The sequence below is a fragment of the Acromyrmex echinatior genome, chromosome 17, assembly GCF_024713525.1.
Source record: "Acromyrmex echinatior isolate Ae372 chromosome 17, ASM2471352v2, whole genome shotgun sequence".
Taxonomy (NCBI): domain Eukaryota; kingdom Metazoa; phylum Arthropoda; class Insecta; order Hymenoptera; family Formicidae; genus Acromyrmex; species Acromyrmex echinatior.
In genome coordinates, this window is record NC_141868.1 from 4247184 (window position 1) to 4266942 (window position 19759).

Here is a 19759-nt window from a genome sequence, read left to right on the forward strand (position 1 = left end):
CGATTTTTCACTTGCAAACAGCTGATTCAAAGAAAAGATTTTTTGCATCGGATTGCGACTGGAAATGAGAAGTAGATACTCTACGACAACCCCAAGAAGAAAAAATACTACGCTAAGCCCGGTCAATCGTTGCCATCGATATCTCAACATCAATACCAAAGCCGAACATTTATGGTTCGGAGATCATGCTCTGTATCTGGTGGGACCAAAAGGTGTTGTTTACTATGAGCTGCTGAAACCTGGCGATTCCATTACGGGCGATCGGTATCGGCTACAATTGATTCGTTTGAGTCGTACATTGTGAGAAAAACGGCCGAAATACGAGCAAAGACATGATAAAGTTATTTTTCTTCATGACAACGCTCGGCCTCATGTCGCAAAAGTCGTAAAAAAATATTTGGAAACGCTCAAATGGAATGTTTTACCGCACCCGCCGTATTCTCCGGATATTGCTCCTTCTGATTATCTCCTTCTGTTGTTCCAAAGGATGCAGCTCGATTTGGCAAGTCACCGGTTCACTTCTTTCGCAGAAATCGAAAATTGGCTTCAAAATTGGATCGCCTCCAAAGACGAGTCATTTTTTCGAGATGGAATTCAAAAATTGCCTGAGAGATGGGAAAAAGTGATAGCCAGCGATGGACAATACTTTAATTAATCTGTTCATTCATTTTGTTTTGAAATAAATGCATTTTTGAACACAAAAAAACGGATCGAACTAATATGTACTCCTATTCTTTTGGAAAAATAATGGAAAGAAAACAAAGTATTTGAAGTTTAATTCTTTGGGCATAAAAATCTTATATTTATTATTATTTTTCTTTTAACACAATTGTGACACTGATGCCGTTTCATTAATTGTCAAATCGACATTGCGGGAACTCGATTGGAATAGGTACAAGAAACGAAATATTCTTTTTTCTACGTATTTACTAAAGGAATGCTAACGGATACTTCCAAATATTGATTTTTGTAAAAATGACGAATATTTGAAAAAAAAAGTTTTGTGACTAAAAATAAGAATTTTTTTTTAAACATTCTTCATCTTTATATAAAAATATATATCTCGAAGTATTTTTCTTGAGGCTTCCACGAGGGCTCTATACAAAGATTATGCGTTTCGCGGGTTTCCTCCATATCCAGATCCATTCTTGGAATGCCAACGATTCATGAATTTTGCAGTTCACTTCATCAGTGCAAGGTTCACGAAACGTTGGCATTCCAAGCATTTATATCTCGAAATATTCGTATGTACCTCTTTAGTAAATATTATGTGAAAAAAAATGTTTCGTTTTTGTTTCCACACACACACATACATCCACACCCACACACACATGCACAAAGGCGACCGCTTGATGTTTATTAATAAATTAATTTTTTAATTTTAATAAATTTTATTTTTAATAATAATAATGATCATGAAAAAAATTTTGAATTATATTGCCGGGACCACCACCGCTACCAGTGGTGGCAGTTGTGTCCCGACCACTATCCTCTTCGCGGCTTCCTACACGGTTATTTCTACATGGCCTCTTCCACGGCTTCCTCCACGGCCTCCTCCATGGTCTCCTCCACGGCCTCCTCCACGGCCCCCTCCACGGCCTCTTCTGCGGCCTTCTCCGCGGCCTCCCCATCTCCAATGGGGTATGCCTCTATATGCATACCATGATGCACGGGAGCGGCCACGTCCTCGTCTGTTTCGAACTAAGAATTAAATTTATAGATAATTTTTAAAATGTTTATATGTATTTTATATATACTTGATGTTCCAAACTTTTTGATACACTGTTTATGAACAGGAGCGGACTAAACTGCATCGGAAAGTTTTCTACTATTTTGCAATTTTTGCAATTTTTTTTAATTATCTAATGAATAAACTCTCTGAAATCGACGAATATGACAACTTTAAGGTATCTTTTGAAATTCTTTAAGAAACATCCTTAAGTTATTTCGTAAAATATTCTGAAAGATATCTACAAGTTGATTTATGAGTCTATATAAATCAACCCTTTTGTTAGATTATCTTTAGAAATTAATATCTTGTTAATTATTACAAAAAGTGATAGACGACTTGGTGACTCAGTTTTATTTGCCCATAAGTATGTAAAAAAATTTGGAACACTATATATATATTATACATATTATATACAATGTTTTTCATTTTTATTATCTCAAGTAAATATCTTAAAAAATATAAGATACGAAATAATGTTTCAGATGGAGTTTCTAAATGGAGGCGCTAAAAAAGATATGAAACCTCTATTTTTTAAAATGAAATTATGATTCTTCTAATAATTCTAATAATTCTGATAACGTAAGTTTCATGACTCAGATACAGTCATCTTTGTGTTGGGCTGTTAATTAATATAAAGAAAATACATATCTTGTTTATAGCAAAAAGTTATGCATTTTACAACATGCAACTATATATCTTTTTAAGACATGTATGATATTCGACTTAATCGATGAAAGATTCATAAAAAAAACATCTCTCTTACGTGGGCCAAACTAAAAGGAGAGTTAAAAGTGGAATAAATGAACATAAAACGAACATTAAAAAATTAAATAGCGCTCACAATGTGGTCTCATAACATCAATTTGAATATTGTCACAAATTTAATTGGGATAATATTCAGATATTAGATATAGAATCATTCTTTCAAAAGCGACTAACATCAGAAATGATCTTCATAAATAATTAAAATTGTATATAAACCGTCTTTCATGATTAGAGTTAGATATTTCGACTCTTGAGCAGTTCAATATAGTTTTCCAAGTGTTGGATTCCACAACTCAACTTATTATTAACACAGGTATCATAATTTATATATGTATATATATATATATATATATATATATATATATATATATATATACATATCACACTGTTATATTTTTTTCAATTGAAGCGCTATTAACATTATCAATAAATTTCACATTTAATAGAATCTGGAAATTATGTGTTTCAATAAGTTCGACTAACTGTTGTGACAAAAAAACGACAATTGGCATCTGGAGTATTTGACATAATTTTATGGACTAAAAAAATTTATAACAATAACCTGAGCATCAGGCTCTTCGAAAATATAATTGTAATTGAGTGTGAAAAATATTTTATCTCATTATAACGTGAATAAAATTTATTTGAAATTAGGTGTTTACTATTAATTATAGTACTTATTTCCGATCTCACATCCCTCGACCACGCCAATTTCTTGTGGATCGAATTTATGACCGTGGTACATAACACGAATGGAAAATCATAAACAATTAATCTCCTGTCAACTATCGCATTTTGACATGATTTATAATATTCTGAATTTATGGGAGAGGTATATTACAATTTTTATTACAATTTATTAAAACTTATATGTTATCTAGAACGTTCCCTGCCTCCATGCCTCTTGATACACGCCTGACGTCGAGAGCCAAGAAGTCGAGAAAGCATATTTCGGTTGCTCGACGCTCGCTTGAGTGAAACAGCAAGCTTCTCTCTCTTTCTCAGCACGCCGACAAAACTAGCAAAAAGACGTAGTGCAAAAAGGACAGAGCGATATAATCGGCACGCTTCTAACTAACCAAGTCACGGACACGGATTCATGTTTGTGTTGCTATCGGTTGCGCTAACCCGCCGACCGGTGGCGCTGATCGCGTGCAAGCGGCCCGAAATTCGCATCACTGGTGTATACGCCTACCGATCGCTTGGCGCGCAGACAGTGGGGATAGCCTGGCATGCGCGTCGTCCAAGGTATGGAGGCTCGTGGCGCGTGTATTTGGCTCTCTTTAAGGATTAATATCTTGTTAACTATTAAGGGAAAACTTATAAAATGGTACAGGACTTTTCGACTCAGTAGTCCGCTCTACCTGTCCTATGAAATATTTGGCGATTATTTCCAGACCCCCTATATAAAGAATTGAGAGAAAGTGTATCGTTGTGTAGATTCAGGCCTAGTTTTTGTTTTTTAATATATATCATCTCTAATAACAGTGTTACGGCCTACAGACGCCACGATTCTTTCCTTCGGCTCCACGTCGTGACTATGGTTGGCTTCTGTGAGACTCGAGCGGAGCCTTTTGATAACAGTCTGACAGAATTGAAAAGAGGAACCGGACAGGCTCCGTGAAAACTCGTAAGTGCCAATCCGGAAGGAATAACAATCTTAATGCAGGCCCGAAAAGAGACAAGATTGCAAAAGGTGCATTATAAATGCACCGAAATCACGCAATAGTAAAAATCTGAGCTTTGTCGTGCGAGACTGACAATTTCATCTTAGGAAAACAGGCGCCACGTCGCGCTTAAAAAATCATAAAACGCATGGGATAACTTCCCACAGTAGCGTTATCTAAGATCAGACTCGCGACTGAAATGGTAGCCTTGCACGCAAAGTTAGTTGTGTATGGTAACCATCTGTTTACCTAGCCATTTTCCGCGAGAATAACAGAATACATCATTTGTCTGGAGCAATCTTGGCTCTTTAAAGAAAAACGTAAATCACTTCTTTTCTTCTCGAAATTCCTCTAACGATGTGCTTAGGTTAACAATGATAGGACGCTATAAAAAAACCGTAAATCTCGCGTGACATTGCAACTAACTTTTGTATCCTAGACAAAGGGCACAACGCCCTTTTTTATAAATAGAGGTCCCGCGAAAGCGCAGAGATCAGTACGGAATTCTAAACCATCCGGTTCACGTCAATGCAGTGCACGATTTAACTATTGTCGCGGACAGTGCGAAAATTATTCGAACTCGCGATAATCACCCCAGTTCGCGGTTCCATACAAGTGCGAAATTGTAAGCAACTGGAATTACCAGCCATACGCCACTGCCCTTCTGCTCCGCTGACGCTCTCCGCGGACGACGGATCTTCTCGGTTACCTACCGGAACCTACCCGATATCTTAGGGACAACCAGCTAACATGCGTACTAATACTATTAGAAAACGCGGACGAACTCCCTACGTTCGCAGGAATAGGTATAACCATCCCCTTGGACCACCCACAATCGCGTCGCCACAACCGACTGACGATCCATTTGGCGAGGTCTCCTATTCACCAACGTTAGAGCCGACACAACTCTTAGATCTCACCTCTCCTCCTGTCATCGATTCTGCTATTCGGGAAATCCTGAATTACTCCCCTCCTCTCAAGGAACGATTCCCTCCTTATTTCGAAGAAGGATTTCCTCTCCCTCCTTCCTTGGATCAGCTCCCACCCCTCCCGTTTCAACCGAATCCCGAGCCGATAGGTTATTCAGGTTATATTCGTCCCCCTCCAACGAAGGGGATAAAATAGTCACTGTTTACATTTCAGGAAACCCCACCCCTTACACCGTCCTTTTTACAAGCACCTCATCCCAATGTGCTCCTGCAATACTTTCCTCGCCTTCCATATCCCTTAACCTTTCCCTCTCCACACACACACGCACACACGCACGTACGTACGCACGCACGCACGCACGCACATCCATAATGTATTAATTATATTTTTATGTAAAAAAAAAAGAAGTTTATTATGTGTAAAAATTTTTTTTTATTCCTTCTTTTCATTACTAATAAATGTAATTTAGTATATTTCCCTGTCTTTTATTGAAAGCACCTCTCGCATTCACTTCCCTCTAATATCTGAGATCGCACGAGTCCAGTCCTGGGTCAAAAAGATTAAGTTCTTTGATTCAAAAAGTAGGACCGACGTACGCACTGTTCATCGGAACAGATATCATAGCGTCTTTTCGGATGTTGACCCATATTCTGGGACCGAAAAGGTACGTACGACTCACAGGTGTTCGCCTCTGCGCGTATACCTATGAAATTTAATCTAGTCGTCCTTCCATACCCTCTCCATTCTCCCTCATTGTCTACCTGACCAAATTTTCAAGGATTTGAACGTAACAACAATATTTTATATAAAATTTGTTTTTTGTCTATAATAAAATATGTATATTATTCCAATCAAATTCATGAAATAAGTCCATACGATATTGTGTAGTAACCAAATGTTGGGTCGTGTTTCTGTTAATACGATTCCTATGTTCACTTATGCGCGTTTTAAGGCATCTGCTTGTTTGTCCAAACGATGCATCACAATCCTTACAGTCAATCTTATATATTACATTAGAAAGATTAGGGTAATACATCTTTCTGGACTTTGATAAATTTATTAAGCTTATTTATAATGGCCTCTATAGGCCTATATAAAAAGTACATATTTAAGAAATTCCTAATTTTATTAGAAATATTAGGAATAAATGATATAGAGAAAAATTTTTTATTATTGTTTTTTTCTTGAATTGTCAATTGCTTATCAGTAACAAAACTATCAATACGATTAAAAAGATCAAATTTTTTGTAAAGTCTTTTTTTAATAGTTGATGTGCGAGAGCGAACCAGAGCGAGAGCGCTGATCGTGAAATTTTTAAAGTGATGCGGCGTTTGTCTTACTGTCTTTCTCGCTAGTTTAAATCCGGCTCGAAGGACCAGAAAATGTGCGAGAGCGCACCGCGCGGAAAGATTCGAGTGAGAGAACGGCACAAGGTTGATATGATGCACAGTAAAGAGAACTCCGTTTCTTTTAATTGAACAAAAGAATTTTCTTTAATATAATCAGTTACAGAGTCAAAGAATATAATTAATTAAAAATTAGATTAACAAAATATCAAATGCGGTCACCTTTTCCAAAAATTGTATTTGGAATCGCGGTGATGGAAAATCTCGGCGATTTTCTCGGAAAGAGTCGTTTTGTCGCGATTTCACTAAGCGGTTAGCGCGGCGATTTAACGAAGCGGTATAGTAGCGAGACTATGATTCTAAGAACTCGAAGAACTTTTAGAAATAAGAACTCTAAGAAGTCTAAGAATTCTAAGCGGTGTAGACGGTTTAAGCGGTGTAAACTATGTAAGCAATCGGCGCAATCTGCTCAATCTGCCCTGAGGACCGGCGAGATCGAAGCATTTATTACTTCCGGTCCGGGCTTTCTTCTTGGGAGAAATCCAATTAAATTTAGCCACAATCGTAATTATCACGTGGCATTGGTTGTACAAAATTGATTGGCGCTTTCGATTCTTTTCTAGCGACGTTCAACGTAACAGTCATGCGCGACAGAAAATCCGTACGCGGGATTGGTGACAGCGCGTGACGTATTCGTCGGAGCGCGGCGCTCGCGTGCGCGAATCGAATTGTTCTAGAACTTTCGATGTTCCGTTGCCGGTGCCTGTTTGCGTGTACCGAATTGTTTTGAAAAGGCTAAAGAACAATGAATCTCTGACTTTGATGAGGCTTAAAATCAGGCTCGAGATGAAATCACGAGCTCACCTTGTGCGTGCGTTCAATAACAATTACTGTCGGTCGACCGAAGGAATTCTTACCTTTTTTTTGAATTACCGATCTCGAACAGTTGAAAATATTGAACTTAGGGGATAATCATTATTCAGAAGAATTTTTATAATTAAGTCAAAATTCTTTTCATGAAAACTGGATGGGAAAGTAATAATATTGATCAAATCAATTATCGTGCCAATTTTTTGACAGAGTGGATGCCATGAGAAATAATTGAGAAAACGACCCGAGAATGTATTTATGATATTAATCAAAAATAAAATAATAAATTTCTTCTTTTTTTATCAATCAAATGTCTAAGAAATTTAATGAATTTCCACCAATTTCCAATTTGTAAATTGTAGTCTTGAGTGATAAGAATTAAATTTAATAAGAATCTCATTAATATGAGCATTGGCAATAGCTAAATCAATGTCGTCAACATATCTTACATAAAACACATCACAGAAAGTTTATTTAACGAAACTGGACCCTAAGTCCTGTTAACTGTCAGCATAACTATCAGCAAGTATAGGGGATAGTGGAGAGTCTATGGGTAATCCAAAAGTTTGTCTATAAAATTTGTCATTGAACATGAAAAAAATAGAGTTCAAAACTAATTTTAGCTTTAAAAAAATCCGTTTTTGAGATGTCATTATTTTTTTCTATTAGGTGTACAAATAAATTTCCGCCGTTTTTATCAAAAATTAAGCATTTATTGATGTGAAATTGCTTGTTGAGTCGCTCCTAATGTAAGTGCAAGTCTGTCTTTTTGCGTTTGGCACAAATCTTCATTCAATAATGCTTCCAATTCCGCGTCTTCCTACACTTTCGACCTTCCGCTACGTTCTTTGTCTTCGACGTCAAATTCACCGTTCTTAAATTTTTGAAATCATCACGACACTTTTCTCACTTAAGGCAGCCTCATCATATGCTTCTACAAGCAATCGATGAGCCTCAGCTGCAGATTTCTTCAAATTAAAGAAATAAATCAAAAGTTCCCGCAAATGACGCTTATTCGACTCAAAACTCGGCATTTTCGCACAAAAAAAATATATGATGCTGATACAAAATCGCTAGTATTTCAAGGTTATGTTGTTGACAGATGTTCAATCTTACGATATAATGTTTTACATCAGACAATTTTAACCATAGCTTGCTAGTGGCACCGTCTTTTGTCAAACGGCGGAAACTTATTTGTACACCTAATATATCATCTATTAGATATCAAAAACTAGATCTGTTGGTATACAGGGTTGGCCATATTCGACGGAAAGATGTTTTTTTTTAATCATGGGAAAAAAACACATTTTTTGCTGTTCATTTTAAAAATGATTTAATAGGGTTCAAGGAGATTTGTGTACATCATTTTTTGAATATGATATCTCTTAAATGACCGCCTTGAGCCTGCATGGCGAGTAGTGCCCGTTTTGCAGCGTTTTCCATCGTTTTGACCAATGTTTCGGCTGATATGGCGGCTATTTCCTGTCGGATGTTGGCCTTAAGTTCGTCTAGGGTCCTTGGTTTGTTGACATAAACCTTTGATTTCAAATAGCCCCACAAAAAGAAGTCTGGAGCCGTTAAATCTGATGAACGCGGTGGCCATTCAAAATCACCATTTTTTGACATCAAACGTCCAGGGAACAATTGTTTCAAGAAATTGATAGTGGCTCGAGCTGTGTGTGGTGGAGCGCCATCTTGTTGAAACCAGAAGTGCTCCATACCATTATCACGAACAATTGGCATCAAAAAATCACTTACCATATCACAATAACGCTTCTGATTGATGGTAACCGTTTCGCCAGCTTCATCTTCGGAAAAGAACGGGCCAATGATCATATCAGCACAAACACCGCACCAAACAGTCACTTTCTGGGCATAAAGAGGTACCTCGTTAATGATTTGAGGATTTTCAGTACCATAGAACCGACAATTTTGTTTGTTTACGGTTCCGGTTAACGTGAAATGAGCTTCATGATGATTTTTTGCCAAAAATTTTCGTCAGTTTCAATCATTTCGATTACTCTTTGGGCCCATTCCAATCGACGTGGCTTATCGACAGGTAACTGTTTTTGCGTCAGTTGAACTTTGTATGGGAACAAATGCAAATCATGATGCAATATGCGACGTAAAATGGTTCGTTTTATGCCCAACTGCTCAGATCGACGTGTTTGAGATGTTGTTGGAGACCTCTGAACACTGGCCTGTACGAGTGCGATATTATCATCCGATCGCCTTGGTCGCATTTTATTTGGACGCTTGGGATTAGTAAGTGCCTCACCAGTTGAAAATCTTTCATACAAACGATACAATGTGTTCGCGGAAGGCGCACTTTTTACTTTATTTATTTTTCTCCATGCACGTTGAGTTTTAACAATTGACTTGTTTTGTTGAATGTAAATTTCAACAATCTGAGAGCGTTCGCGTGGCGTATACTGCTCCATGGCAAAAATTTCCTTCGACTGACGCTTCAAACGCGCTACGTCGTTACTCGATCTAACATCTCTGTCAAAAGTTACAGTGTTACCAGATCTTTCCGTCGAATATGGCCAACCCTGTATTAGTAAAAAGTAATATTACGTCTAAAGATAAAGGAAAGGCTTCAGCAGGAATTGTCAATTTTGAAATTTTTTTAGTCAAAAAATAATTGTTAATTGTAGAGCTATTTGCTAGTGGTAAACTCTTATTAATGATCTTATGTAGAAAAGATGCTAAATTATGGAGTGAACTTCCAACAGATAAAACTATGACCCTCAACAGACATCCAATTTTGTGAATCTTAGATAAACCGTAAGCTAGTGGTAGGGTTGATATAATACAATTTCAATTATTATTGTGCGAGAGCGCACCGCGCGAAAAGATTCGAGTGCGAGACCGGCACACGGCTGGTATGATACACGACAGTAAAGAGAACTCAGTTTCTTTGTAATTTAACAAAAGAATTTCTTTAATATAATCAGTTACAGAGTCAAAAATATAATTATTAGGTGTTGGAATTAATTCGTAGCGTTTTACAAGTGATGGGAAGTACTTTCATTAATGTATTTTTTAATGCTCATGTGAAATAAATAACATTCTTTCATTAAAAACGCTACGAATTAATTCCAACACCTAATAATTAAATACTAGATTAACAGAATATTAAATGCGGTCACTTTTTCCAAATTGAGTTTGGAATCGCGGTGATGGAAAATCTCGGCGATTTTCTCGGCACTTCTCGAAGGATTCGGTTTATAGTGATTTCACTAAGCGGTTAGCACGGCGATTTTACGAAGCGAGATTATGATTCTAAGAACTCTAAGAACTGTTAGACTCTAAGAACTTTTACAAGTAAGAACTTTTTCGAAGTAGGAAGGAGGACGGCGAGATCGAAGCATTTATTGCTTTCGGCCTGAGCTTTCTTTTTTGGGAAAAATCCAATAAAAATTTGCCACAATCGTAATTATTACGTGGCATTAGGTGTACAAAATTGATTGGCGCTTTGGATTCTTTTCTAGCGACGTTCAACGTCATGCGCGGCAGAAAATCCGTGCGTGGGATTGGTGACAGCGCGTGACGTATTCGTCGGAGCGCGGCGCTCGCGTGCGCGAATTGAATCGTTCTAGAACTTTCGATTGTCCGTTGCCGGTAACGACAACTTGTTTGCGTGTAACGAATTGTTTTTAAAAAGAACAAAGAACGACGAATTCGATGATTTTAACGAGGATTAAGATCATGCTCGAGATGAAATCACGAGCTCAATTTATGCATGCGTTCAATGACAATTACTGTCGGTCGACTGAAAGAATTCTTGCTTTTCTTTTCGAATTATCGATCTCAAACAATTATAATTATAATTCGAAAGATATCCGTAATTGATATTATCCTAAGTGATATTTTCACTAAAAAAGACTATACAAAAAATTTGATCTTTTTAATCGTATTGATGATTTTGTTGCTGATAAACAATTGATATCTCAAGAAAAAAACAATAATAAAAAATTTTTCTCTATACCATTTATTCTTAATATTTCTAATAAAATTAGGAATTTCTTAAAACATGTATGTTCGAGAGCGAGTCAGAGCGAGAGCGCTGACGTGAAATTTTAAAGTGATACGGCGTTTATCTAAAAATATCTCTTGCGAATCACATTCGGCGGTTTTCTAGCGGCGGAGCGTGTCCTTGGCGGTGCACTAATAGCAATGCGTTGACTTTAGAACGGCGAAAAACTGAGAGCAGCGGAAAACTAAGAAAGTCGGTGAACTAATAGTTGCGGGGAACTAAGAGTTGCGGAGAACTAAGAGTTGCGGAAAACTAAGAGTTGCGGAGAACTAAGAGTGTTAAGAGCTTTAAGAGTTTCGAAAAACTAAGAGCGGTATTGCTAATCGGTTTTGCCTTTTATACTCTTTGAGAACAAAAGCTTTCTTTTTGCATTCGCCTATGAGATTTTCACACATTGAAAATTTTGAGATGATCCTCTGTGTCGGGTGACGATTGGCGATTTCGCGCGCAACGGCCAAGCGGCACGCTATTGTCATGCGCGCCCGTTGAATCTGGATTCTTGATTGGAATGAACGCGTCTTACGCACGAACGCCAAATATGGAAATTATGTACATGTTGGCCATATCTCGAACATTCCGCCCGCCTTGTTACGCAGTGACAAAACTGATGATCACGCTTGGCAAGTGTGCAGATGTCGCGAGTTCTGTGATTGCTTGGGGGATCACGGCGTTTCAAATGGCGCAGGCTGATGATGTGTGCGCGTTCCGTGCACGGTAACGGCAGCCTATGCGTGCACCTGATCGGGTGCGCTCTGAGTTTAAATTAACAAAGGTATTTTGGAGATGCAATGACGCAGACGCGGTCATGTAATTTAGCTACGATATTGTTCAAAGTTGATTAGCTCTCAACCACGATTGCGAGGCGAAGGTGGCGCAATGGTTGCGAAAATAGAACATAGTCAGCATATTTTCGAAACGAAACGGCGAAAATGTAACAGAATGGTACATTGGATAGTACATTGCATCGACCGGTACATGCTATTTTCGAAAAGGAGAATAGGAACATCCGCATCCTTGAAGAGTACGAAAAGTAAACAAAGTAATCGCGAGCGTTACAATGATTGCAGGCGGTTTAACCGACGCGAATACATTGACGAAGATCGCGCGGTTCTTCACAATGTGCGGTATACTATTCTTGCGAGTCCGCGTGTAGAGTTGGCGAGGCAGCAGGTCCGGGCAGCATCACTAATTTGACGATGGGTCGGATGAGCTCGAAAGACGCTGTGCGGACTGTTGCCACTCGGGTCACCGTCCTCTCCTGAATGCAGCTTGGTGATGCGAGCAAGAGCCATTTACTCGGCGATGATGTCTCCGATGTAATAAGGCATAATGAGCCGATCTGAGGCGCGGTGCTGACCTTGCAGGACCGGTGCCCCCGCCCTCGGCTCGTGCGGATGAAGATCGGTCCGGCGTAATCGAGGTCCTGAGGAATGGACGTGCCGGAGTTACGCGTCCTTGAGGGATCCAGTACCGTAGTCGCAGCAATCCTAGAGTCAACTGCACTCCTCCGTGGAGTGCTCGGCGGTGACACGAAATTATTAAGAGGCGTGCGAGGTGTGAGTGCGGCGGGATGATTGTTGGATGCCGCTCGTCCGGAGAGAGAATCGCATGCTTTAGGCGACTCTCAGCACTCCCTGCTTGTCGATGAACGGACTCAAGGTCCGCAACTGGCTTCGAGGTGGCATCGGGCGTTGGTCCTCTGCGGTGGCTACCTCGCGTGGATAATGCAGCGCCTGAACTTCTCGGATCCATCGTCCGAGTGCCGCGTCAATTTCGTCGGGTGTCAAGGTCGACCTCAGACTCTTCTTTGTTGCTGACGGTCTCCTTTGGTGCCGCCAACGCAAGAACCACGCTGTGACTCTCAGGAGCCGATGAAGTGAAGAGAATCTGAGAAGGAGCTCCGGCTCCGTGACCATCCTTGACGTGATGGTGTGAGCGTGGGTGCGTTGTTCGAGTACTTCCTCCGATGGAGTTTCAGGCTGAGCGTTAGGCCAAGTCGAATCGTCCGTGAGCAGCCAAGGGGGGCCCGACCACCAGAGCGAGTGATCCAAGAGCTCTCCTGGTGTTATTCCCCGAGAAGCGCAGTCGGCAGGGTTGTTCCTTCCCAGGAACATGACACCATCGTCCTTCTGGAAGCGCTTCTTGGATCATGGACACGCGGTTGGCCACGTACGTCTTCCAACGAGAGGCATGACCCTGGATCCAGTAGAATGTGACCTTCGAATCGGACCAAAGATTGACTGGAGCTGTGGACAGGCTTAAAACGGTACGTGTGTGCGCGACCAATTTTGTGAGCAAGGCGGCGGCGCACAGCTCCAGTCGCGGCAAGGACACCGGCTTGATTGGAGCGACCTTACTCTTTGCTGCCAGCAAGAGAACTCTGACCTCGTCAGTGCTGATGACACGGAGGTACACCACGGCCGCGTACCCTCGTTCGGATGCGTCGGCGAATCCGTGCAGTTCGATCTGCGCGTCCTTGGCGCCTGTGTTCAACCAGCGGTTGATTCTGAGCTGGTCCAGCCTTGGGAGTTCCCTCAGGAAACGGCTCCACTGGTAGGTGTCTGCTTGCGGGAGCGGGGCGTCCCAGTCCAGCTTCTGCAACCATGCTGATTGCAGTAAGATTTTTGCGCGAATCACCACTGGTGTCAACCACCCGAGCAGGTCGAACAAGCGCGCGGTCTCTGAGAGAACTTTCCTCTTGGTGAAGCTCTCAATGGTGCAGCATTGAATAGAGAATGCGAAGGTATCGTCCACAGGGTGCCACTGCAAGCCTAGTATTGCATGACCCTCGTGTTCCCATGACCGCGGATCCGCGAGACAATGATCCGACGGAATGCCGACGAGGATTTCCGGATGATTGGCTGCCCATTTCTTCAGCGGGAACCCGCCCGCCATGCATAGCTGGCGGAGCTCGGATTGCTTCACGATCGCTTCTTCTCTCGTGTTTGCTCCGGTCACGATGTCGTCGACGTAGCAGTCATGTCTCAATGCGGCGGAACCTCGCGGAAATCTTGCGTTTTCGTCATCGGCGAGCTGGCGAAGAGTACGGATAGCAAGAAACGGCGCGCACGACAGACCATATGTCACCGTGTTCAATCGGTACTCGCGAACAGGATCGTTAAGTGAGTGACGCCAGAGAATACGTTGATAGTCTCTATCTTCAGGTGCTACGAGGATTTGGCGGTACATTTTCTCGATGTCCGTCACGATCGCGTATCGATGCCATCGCCATCGGGTTAGCACATCGGCAAGCGATGGCAACAGGTTAGCGCCGATCAATAGCTGAGAGTTTAGTGACTTACCGGATCTTGTACTCTGAGATCCGTTGAACACCACTCTGAGTTTGGTCAATGAGCTCGATTCTCGGAGCACTCCATGGTAAGGCAGGTAACATCTTGCCTGAGCTTCCGATGACCTTGGTACTGCCTCCATGTGATGCAACTCCTCGTATTCCTTCAAAAATGCGCGGTACAGACTCCCGAATCGAGCATCGATGCGGTCGCATCGTCGCTCCATGGCGGTGAGCAGTCGCTCGGCTGATTGGCGGGTGTCGCCGAGCGCTGCCGGCGGCGCGGCAAATGGCAGTCGCACAATGTACCTCCTTGCAGCGGTGCGGCTGTGCGTCCGAGCAAAGAATTCCTCGCATCGTTGTTCGTCTGGCGTGATGGACACTGAGGCGGAAGGTTCTTTCTCTTGCTCCCAAAAAAGTTGCACGAGCGCGGTCAGCTCGTGGCGGTGCACTGGAAAGAGCGATGTGGAGTCGCTGGGAGATTCTCGCCGCAGCCTCCCGAGAGAATCCATCCGAGTAGAGTATGCTGAGCGACGGGAGTGTGCGGATCGCCTTTTCGCAGGCCCTCTTGCAGGATGATGGAGCACACTTCGGCGCCGAGCAGCATCTCGATGGGATCGGCGGCTGAGAATTGCGGATCGGCTAGCTGGAGACCTTCGATGTGAGGCCATGTAGTCCTGTATGTCGTGGCTGCTCTCTGATATAACGAGAGACGTGGCAGGATGAAAGCGACAGCGGTGACTCGAGCTCCATTGATTCTGGAGGTGAGATTGAGAGACACCTTCCCGCGACAGGAATCCGAGGATGAGCCGCCGATGCCGACGATTGAGATTGCCGCGCGAGATCGCGGCAGGTGCAAGCGCTGGACTAGCGCCTCGGAGATCAAGGATACTTCCGATCCTTGATCGATCAGGACTCTAACCGGGTGTGGATTCCCGTGACGATCGTCGACGGTGATTCTCGCGGTAGCAAGCAAGATGGCTTTGCATTCGTTGTCTTGGCGCACAGCGGTCAACACACTGGCGTCGGCGGGTTTCACAGCGACGTACGCTTCGTGCAAGAGTGTGTGATGTCTCGCCTTGCACGAGAAGCACGTCTTCGTTGACTGGCATTTCGCGACAGGGTGCGAACCGAAGCAATTGTAGCACAGTCGATGTGTCTCGGCGACGGACTTTCGCTCGAGCGCGGATTTCGACTTAAATTGCTCGCACACCATTACGTTATACCGACCTTTGCACAGGACGCAACCTGGAGCGTCGGCCTCTCGTTTGACGACTTCGTGTGCGACTTCGCGGTTCGCAGTGGATCTCCAAGGACCTTAGAAACCCTTGGTTTGGCGGCCTTGAGAGTTAGCGTTCTCCTTGTGATGAAGTCCAGCAACGTGTCGTGGTTTGGCAAGTCCGTGGAATCGCTCGTATGCGATTCCCACTCGAGACGCGTTTTCGGGTCGAAAAGTTCGATGACTAGGTGATTCAAAAGGTCGAATCCATGTGAGTCAATTAGTCTCCCAATACTTTCTTGGCCGTTCACGACACTGATCGCGGCGTTGTAGATGCGGCTAAGTTCCTCGGCGGTATCGCTTTTCATTTTTTGCACTGAGGTGAACGTACAAAAATTGGAGCGCGACAACTCCCGTTTATTCTCATAATGCTTGCAGAGCAGCGCCCACGCGCGCGAATAGTTGTCTCCGGCCAGCGGGCGTATCAACGCCTCCGCGGGTCCTTCCAAGCAATGCTTTAAATGGTGAAATCTCTCTACGTTTGAGATAGACGGATTGTTGCCAACGATAGACAAGAATATATCCCGAAACGATGGCCAGTCTTCAAACGCGCCCGAAAACGATCGGATTTTTAAGCGCGGCAGCGCCAACTTGGTAGAACAATCGGTTCCCGATTCACTTGGGGGAGCTATACTTGATTTCTCAGCTTTGAGCTTTGTCCGGTAATCGTTCAGCAGGCTGCGCTGCTGCACGTACGTGATTTCGGCTGAATCGGCAAATTGAGACGTGTTGTACTCACTCTGATCGAAGGCTTCCTTGTAATGTGCTCGAATAAGCTCGTGTTGCTTTTCAAATTTCGTCCACAGCTGATCGAGAAGCGCCGAGCGGGTTTCGACAGCGTGGAGGGTGATGTTGGCCATCCCCATTTTCTTCAAATTGGTCACTGACCTGGCCATGCGACCATGGATGTCACTCCGGGCGGTCAGCAAGGCGGTTATTTCGTCACTCATGATTTCACTTGCGAATTCTTCTCTCTCTGATTTTCTGGATAATACGCGCACTGAACGCGATAATATTCCCGAACGAACGATAAATTCGGCGAAGGCGAATCCGGCTCGAAGGACCAACAATGTTCAAGAGCGAGTCAGAGCGAGAGAGCTGACGTGAAATTTTTAAGTGATATCTAAAAATATTTCTTGCGAATCACATTCGGCGGTTTTCTAGCGGTGGAGCGTCTCCTTGGCGGTGCACTAATAGCGATGCGTTGACTTTAGAACGGCGAAAAACTGAGAACAGCGGAAAACTAAGAAAGTCGGTGAACTAATAGTTGCGGGGAACTAAGAGTTGCGGAGAACTAAGAGTTGCGGAAAACTAAGAGTTGCGGAGAACTAAGAGTTGCGGAGAACTAAGAGTGTTAAGAGCTTTAAGAGTTTCGAAAAACTAAGAGCGGTATTGCTAATCGGTTTTGCCTTTTATACTCTTTGAGAACAAAAGCTTTCTTTTTGCATTCGCCTATGAGATTTTTACACATTGAAAATTTTGAGATGATCCTCTGTGTCGGGTGACGATTGGCGATTTCGCGCGCAACGGCCAAGCGGCACGCTATTGTCATGCGCGCCCGTTGAATCTGGATTCTTGATTGGAATGAACGCGTCTTACGCGTTTTGGGTCACGCGATTGCGCGTGCGCGACGACCGATCCGAATTGGTTAGCCGTTATAGCGGTTGAAGTTTGCGTACGTGCGACGTGCGGTTTGGCTTGTTGTTTTTTGACTTTATCGATGAGATGATAGCCGAGTTTATGTTTTGGAAACTTCTAAGGACGCTTGAGACCCTTCTAGAAACTTTCGATCCGTATGTCGCACGAACGCCAAATATGGAAATTATGTATATGTTGGCCATATCTCGAACAATGTACCTTTTATATGTATAGATGCCATATTATAAATAAGCTTAATAAATTTATCAAAGTCCAGAAAGATGTATTATACTCCAATCTTCCCAATCTAATATAGTATATAAAATTGATTGTAAGGATTGTGATGTGTCATATGTTTGGACAAACAAGCAGATGCCTTAAAACGCGCATAAACATAGAAATCATATTAACAGAAACACGACCCAACGGTTATCATACAACATAGTATGGACTTATTTCATGAATTTGATTAGAATAATGTACATATTTTAGACAAAAAACAAATTTTATATAAAAGACTGTTATCAGAGATGGTATATATTAAAAAACAAAACTAGGCCTGAATGTACAAAACAATACACTCTCTCTCTCGATCCTTTATATATAGACTTATTTTCAGAAACGTAATGCTTCCAATCTACATTGTTTATCCTTTGCTATTTATTATTTATTATTTATACTTATCGTCGTGTTGTTTAAGTACATGTTCTGTTGTCCACTGTTTCTCTCAATTTTCATTTTACATTCGTCTACCAAACAGTTATATCGTGCCTAATAACTCCTAATTTAGTTTCATGTAAGTGAACTAAATTTGGTAAAAATATGTACTTGTATATTTTAATATGAACCATTATTTATATTAACTTTTTAATTCATATTTGTGTTTACACAGTAAATGGAACAATCTAATTGAACAAAAAATCTTATAGAAACAGTTCAATCTTGACAATTATGTAAGTTTATTTTATCATATTTTGTGTGAAAAACTTTATGTTAGCAATTAAAAATATTTTTTAACTTCTTTTGGTCTTTCAATTCAAAACAAAAAAAATTTCTTTCTTTTTTAGTAAACTTAGTAATTTGACAACCAAGATTAACTCTGATATTACCATCACAGTTTTTTTTTCTATTTTATACTTTAGTAGTTTATACTTGTATGCGCTATCATTATATAATTAGTTTAATATTTAATTTAATATTTATATTTAATTAATTTTCTTTACTGAAGAGGACCTTGACTGTAGGTCGAAACGTATACGCTTTACTATTCATTTTGAATAGTAAAAAAATAGTAAATGATATAAAATACACACTAATAACCTGTGTTAACTCAAATTGACATTTTATTTATTATCTTTTCAATTCACTATATTTCATAGAACAAGAAAACATACTATATCAAATATTCAATTAAATTATAAGATTGTTCCATTTTTCAATTTGATAAAATATTTAGGTTTGGTCATGGGCTCGGAAGTCAGTTAAGTTTGTGAATATTTTATTTTAAAATGATAATAAGATCATCGTGGGCCACCATTATGTTTATTAATGCGACAATTTTGACTTCGTTCGAGTGAGGCTCTTTTTGGTTTATTAGCACGTCTAAATCATACATTAAACAAATAAATAACATGCTTTGCAGGACATATAAGTTAGCAATGGGACTCCTTTAACAAATATTGCGTGCTGGAAATTTTCTAAACACCCTTTTGAATCCAGAAATAGCGAAGGAATAGCGAAGGTGGTCTGGCGGATTGTTTCTTTTTAAAATGTATACAACTCAAATATTCAAATATAATTAATAAAATTAGTCATTTATCATTTTCAATTTCGCATAAAAAGATAGCTAAAAGAAATATTCCATACATATTATATAAATGAAAGGAAGTTAATAGTTTCAGAGAATCAATTTATGTATGGAATGTTCATCCATCATTTTCATACGCTTTAGATTTCATGTATATTAAACCAGAAACCGACTTGAATTCGGGAGCTCTGTCAAGGAGATGTGGCAATCCGAATAGAACTTTCACAAACTTTGCATTCAAGGCTGTATTTATTAAGGAGATCCGTATATTTACGGATGGATCAAGGTATTTATTGAATGGTAATACTTATGTGGGTTGTGCTTTATGGATCCCAACCATGAATTTTATGGTCAGGGATACTCGTTAAATTCTATCTACAGTTTTTTCGCGGCGGAA

General features: G+C 41.1%; 2 protein-coding genes across 2 annotated transcripts; both read right to left on the bottom strand.

Moving 5' to 3' along the window:
• Window positions 1-13335: 13335 nt before the first annotated feature.
• LOC147906845 (uncharacterized) lies at window positions 13336-14865 on the bottom strand. Its single transcript, XM_087415260.1, has one exon. The coding sequence runs from the start codon at window positions 14863-14865 to the stop codon at window positions 13336-13338; it is 1530 nt and encodes a 509-aa protein (XP_087271386.1).
• A 206-nt stretch (window positions 14866-15071) lies between these two features.
• On the bottom strand, window positions 15072-15854 carry LOC147906846 (uncharacterized). The gene has a single exon (XM_087415261.1). The coding sequence runs from the start codon at window positions 15852-15854 to the stop codon at window positions 15072-15074; it is 783 nt and encodes a 260-aa protein (XP_087271387.1).
• Between the last annotated feature and the right edge of the window lie 3905 nt (window positions 15855-19759).

What these genes read in the sequence shown, in the direction of transcription:
- LOC147906845 (XM_087415260.1), bottom strand. Translation starts at nt 14,865, where the DNA reads ATGGAGCGACGATGCGACCGCATCGATGCTCGATTCGGGAGTCTGTAC.
- LOC147906846 (XM_087415261.1), bottom strand. Translation starts at nt 15,854, where the DNA reads ATGGTGTGCGAGCAATTTAAGTCGAAATCCGCGCTCGAGCGAAAGTCC.